Source organism: Citrus sinensis, chromosome 2 (genome assembly GCF_022201045.2).
Source record: "Citrus sinensis cultivar Valencia sweet orange chromosome 2, DVS_A1.0, whole genome shotgun sequence".
NCBI lineage: Eukaryota > Viridiplantae > Streptophyta > Magnoliopsida > Sapindales > Rutaceae > Citrus > Citrus sinensis.
Window position 1 is genome coordinate 10,619,735 of NC_068557.1, and position 4,997 is coordinate 10,624,731.

General features: G+C 34.7%; 1 protein-coding gene across 3 annotated transcripts; it reads right to left on the reverse strand.

The window, feature by feature from the left end:
- Positions 1–248: 248 nt before the first annotated feature.
- Positions 249–4,085, reverse strand: LOC102610537 (54S ribosomal protein L37, mitochondrial). 3 transcript variants are annotated; one of them, XR_003064000.2, is made up of 3 exons: positions 3,887–4,085; positions 1,023–1,501; positions 249–759 (listed from the first exon to the last, which is right to left on the reverse strand). XR_003064000.2 is itself a non-coding variant. In XM_025095426.2 (2 exons), exon 2 carries the CDS (start codon positions 1,476–1,478, stop codon positions 1,080–1,082), a length of 399 nt encoding a protein of 132 aa, XP_024951194.1. In that variant the 5' UTR covers positions 1,479–1,487; positions 3,887–4,080; the 3' UTR covers positions 772–1,079. The 3 variants fall into 3 exon arrangements, 1 of the variants encoding a protein (XP_024951194.1); XR_369681.4 differs by having other exon boundaries at positions 1,023–1,487; positions 3,887–4,079; XM_025095426.2 differs by lacking the exon at positions 249–759 and having other exon boundaries at positions 772–1,487; positions 3,887–4,080.
- Between the last annotated feature and the right edge of the window lie 912 nt (positions 4,086–4,997).

The following is a 4,997-nucleotide window of genomic DNA, read 5'->3' on the forward strand; positions in this document are numbered from 1 at the left end:
GGAAGTTAGCAAGCCTCATCTTCACATGGGCAGTCTCAATTTAACACACCAGCCAGTCCCATTCCCCTTTTGCATTGAAACTTTTAGGGTTGGACTACACTATCATTTGATTCATGCCTGGCTGAACTGAACTCACCATCTAAGCGTCCAGATATCAGGACCACCAAATGATTTGCATCATAAGATAATTGAGACCATTACCCAAGATCTTCTTCAGTTCACACCATAATGCAGACTAAGCTTGATAATAAAGTATCAGACCAAATCAGATGCATAGACTTATTCATGACGAGATGGGCCACAGTGGGCCACCAGGTCAATAATACAAGTAGGAAAAGGGGAAATCATATCACAAATCTCTTAGATAAAGGAAAATCTTGATTACCCTACCATCGTTAAGCTGGGCAAGGGGGCCAGGAGAAGGTTGCCTCCACCTAAGAACTTGAATGGCAATGACTAAACTTTTGGTCCCAGCTAAATAATGCAATGAACACGCATATTGCATATACTGCAACATTGTGTCTTCAAAATACATTTTAATGAGGAAACTGTGAACCAAACAGTTGATGGATTCTACATATTTCTCAAGGTATGCATGGTCTGAAGATTGGATTTGAATTTCATGTCATGATGCATGAGACAGATAATTTCCTGACAGTTTCAGGAAATTTATGCCGCTGCACTGTCATTCCATATGATCCGTACAATAGTGAGGTGTTCTCTTGGTTACTCCATACCAGTATTTCATGCCAAGCTAACCTGACAGCCATAGAGAACAAATCAAATCATTTTATGGATGCACACAGTAGAATATATTATTCTAAACACTGACTATAGTCCAAAAGAAAGAAAAAGAAAGAAAAGAAAAAAAATAACAAAGAGGAATTGATGAGCTACAGGGCTATGCTAAATCATTACTGCTTTCCCTTCAGTTCCATATCATGATTCCATTCTATGCAAGTCAATCACTTTAGAGGAATCCCAGAAGAAAAGATTAATAACACTTGGAAAAGAAATGAGACCTCTCGTGTGTGTGTGTATACGCGCGCTCGCGCGCGCGCGTATACACACACATAGTATCAATTCTTGGCCTTAACAGAGTTGTTTTCCTTAATCTTTGCTCGGTTGTCCAGCTTGAGAAAGCGCTTTAGATCTTCATAAGGGAGAGTTTCAATGTTCTTCATCTTTAGTTCACTCAGCGCTGGTCGTTTTTCAAGCAGATGCCACAACCAGTCAGGGTATTCAGAATCAGGCAAGACCTTAGGATCTGATCCTTCCTTAAGAATATTGGCACCTACAACTGTAGTAGACTTGACTTCTTTGCTCAGTATTGATGCTTTTGGAGCATCGCTGGCTGCACCTTTACCTCCCTTTTTTGCTTTACTAGCCCCAGCTGCAAATGTTCGTTGGCCCACCTTCCCAACTGTTTCCTTCACCATAATGAAGCTTCTCAATGATGTGATCTGGTTCATTGCCATAACTTTATACTGCAGCCACGATGCTAATGATTAAATGGGTAAATCAGGTCTCAGAGAGAATACATAGTCAAGCATACTTCATATTTCTATTTTGTATAACTTGACTAATATTTAAATTGATATCATTTTTGCCAAAGGTATTATGATTGTGGTGAAGAAAATTTAATCCACAAAAAATAAATGCTGGGGGAATCTAGTTGCTAGCCGGAGTAACCACCATGCCTAATACGACTTTCTAGATGCCACTTCAACATTCCCTTGGAAAGACTTTCTGAAGAACTTTTGTGTTAAAATCAGATGATTCAAGAAATCTAAGCTGATGAATTGACAAATATCAGTGATAGAGTCTTTAAACATTTCGTATTGCAATAGTTACCCGCAATAATATTCAAAGACTAGTTCCTACTGCATCATAATCACCAGTAGAATCTATCTTTCTTCATAATTGCTGAAAAGAACAGTGAATCTCATCTGGAGCTCAATTTTTAAAACTCATTGGTGAAGGTATAGCTAGATACTTATCTAACCAGAGGTCATTCAAGGTGTAAACATAGACAAATGGGACTGCACTAGTATCTCTATCCAGAGAACAGTCTATTTAATATCAACACTCTGTTTATAGAGAATTGCACTTGAAAAAGAAAACAAATAGAGAAATGCACTTGAAAAAGAAAACAAACTTTCCTGAGATTGTAATAACTCTAAGCAACAGGGCTTTTTCCAAGACTAGGCAAAAGAACAAGAAAGGGGAAGGAAGTGCTTCTCTCAGTAGGGTTACACAAGTATAAATAGCGCTGACCAAAAGAAACAGCTCAAATTTGTGATCAAATATGATTTTCACAAAAAGCTGGTCAGTGCTAATCTGACACTCATGTTTATCAGGGAACATTTCAAAAACTCCACTTGAAGGCTAAGGGAACAAATGATGTATCTGTACTACTTTAGAGCCATAATCTTCTTAATGAGAAAAATAATGAACTCATGTCAATTTGAGTGCTGAAGACCTGTTGAACAACATGACATATAAGAATTTCTTAGAATCTTCAAATTTCAAAAGAAACACCTAGTGAATGCATTGACCACTAACAATCTTTCATCTCTTCATGAACATCAACAAGCACTGGATTTCCTCCACAGATGACAACATATAAGACATCAAAACATAAAGCCAGTTTAATTGACAGCAACAATGAAAAATCATCTGAAAAGCACCCATGATCTCATATATTTGTAAGGGTTACTTAAGAATCTAAAACCTGAGGACCAGAACATAAACCATAACACTATTATTGAAAGCCAACTTCTTTCCAAAAGCTGGGGACCGGAAGATAAACTATCATACTATTATTGGAAGCCACCTTCTTTCTTCTAGTAATTCAAAATGATTGAAAAATTTTAAGCAATAATTCCATTAAAAAGCACATATCAACTCGTTGTTTCCAAACACCTTAATTGGACATCAACAGGGAATCAGAAGTTCAAGATTCACAGTATATCCAATCATTTAAATATTATGGAGTTGACACAGAATTGGACAAATCTAAAATTTATGTCCAAACTTCCCAAGACTAAAAGGCTCATTTGATGGAAGCAGAATGAAAGATCTTCTTGTTTCCTAGAGCGTAGACGTGATTAAAAAAGAATGACCAAACTTAAAAACCTCAAAATTCATTTTGCAGCATCAAAATCACAAATCAATACCATGCTAGAAAAAGTAAATTATCTGTCCAACAGGCGTTAGTTCAAAACTCTTCAAGTAAGGCAGTGACATTCAGAGGTTACCTTCACTAACCTAATCCCTGAACTTTTTATTTCCATATTTGTACTCTCAACATGATCTATAAAGATAAAATAAGGTCCCAAGAAGAATAATATTCTTGACAATGATCTGAAATTATAATCAAGAACAGTAAGATGACGGATAGTGCCACTATGATAGATAGTATTACTAGAACAATTATCATAGCCTTCTGGCTACTCTAGCATTGAACATTAGAAACCAAAATTTATGGCCAAGCTGCACATATTCTTCCAAGTTCAACATTCAAAGACTTATTATTTAATTCAAAGTTTTGATGTCTCTTTAACAACCAAACAAAAAGACTATTGATTCACAAGCATACATAAATTTGGCAGATTTGAAAGCTCAATTCACCGATAAAAAACCTAATTTAATTAACTATATTGTAATCGAATACAGAAAGGCATTATCATCATTAAACAAATTCAAGAAAATTAAGACTTTGATTACAGAAATTTAGACTTCAAAGGAACGCACAAAATTAAAGCTAATGATTTGCCCCAATTAAAAAGGAGAAAATAGCACATGCATCAAATGAGAACAAAATTGAGGTAAATCAAAGACAATCCCAAAATATTTTGTATGGACGATGATCGCGATAAGGTACCTTTAAATTTGAGGAAATAAGAGGAATCTGAAGGGCTTCACAGCAGATGCTGGCGTTCTCGTTATGTTTGATGCTCGCTGTTAGCCCTTCGCCGGATTTCAGATTTTGAGGGGTTCGTGCACCTGAGAGAGAATGGGGTTAGGGTTTATGAATTGTCAAAAGATTTAAAAAAGAAATTTACAGAAATGGCCCCAGAAACACTTTCCATTTACGCACTCATAAAAGAACTAACGGTTATTATTAGTTAGCCACCTGGCCTTTAGCCCGGTGGTCTAGGCTGCCCTTTAAATAATCTCCATTCTTGGAGGGCGTGACCGTTAGTCTTTATTCTTAGGGAATATGACACTTGCTCTCCACTCTTACGGAGCATGACTTTTCAACTTCACCATTAATTACGAGTCGCAACCATGTTAGCAGTCATGCTCCTCGTGTGTAAAGGTTAAGAGGCATGCTCCCTAAGAGTTGGGATCAGGAACCATGGTTCCTAAAAGTAGGGACGAGCAGTCATATTTTTCAGGGTAGGGATTGTACTCTATTAATATAGTGTTTATTTTCTGGAGTAAGAGTGTGGAGTGTGGATTCCTCCCACTTCAGTGTTTACTTATCTTAAAAAATGGAGAAGTGGGAGTGGGAATCCGTGGATCCCACTCAATTTTAGAGTGGGGAGTGAGATTCCCACTCCCATGGGGGGAGGTGGGAGTGGAAATCTACTCCCCCCTCTTTTCATTTTATCCTTATAAAAATAAATAAATAAATAATATCATATTTATTAAAAATAATAATTATATCATATTTATTTTATTAAATTTAATAAAATAAAAATAAATAAATATTATATTTAAATTAATAATATTAAACATTAATTTTAATAAATATTAATTATTTATTTAATTAATTAATAATAAATATTTTATTCTAAAAAAATATTAATTTTGTACTATATTATCAATAATAATATTTTATTTGTGTTGCTATTATTAATAATTTTTATTCACATAATTTAAATTAAAATTAATAAAAAATTATGATTTACATAATTAAGAATATTAGTAATTATTATTAATTTATAAATATAATAAAATATTTATTTTATTTTTCAAATATATTTTTT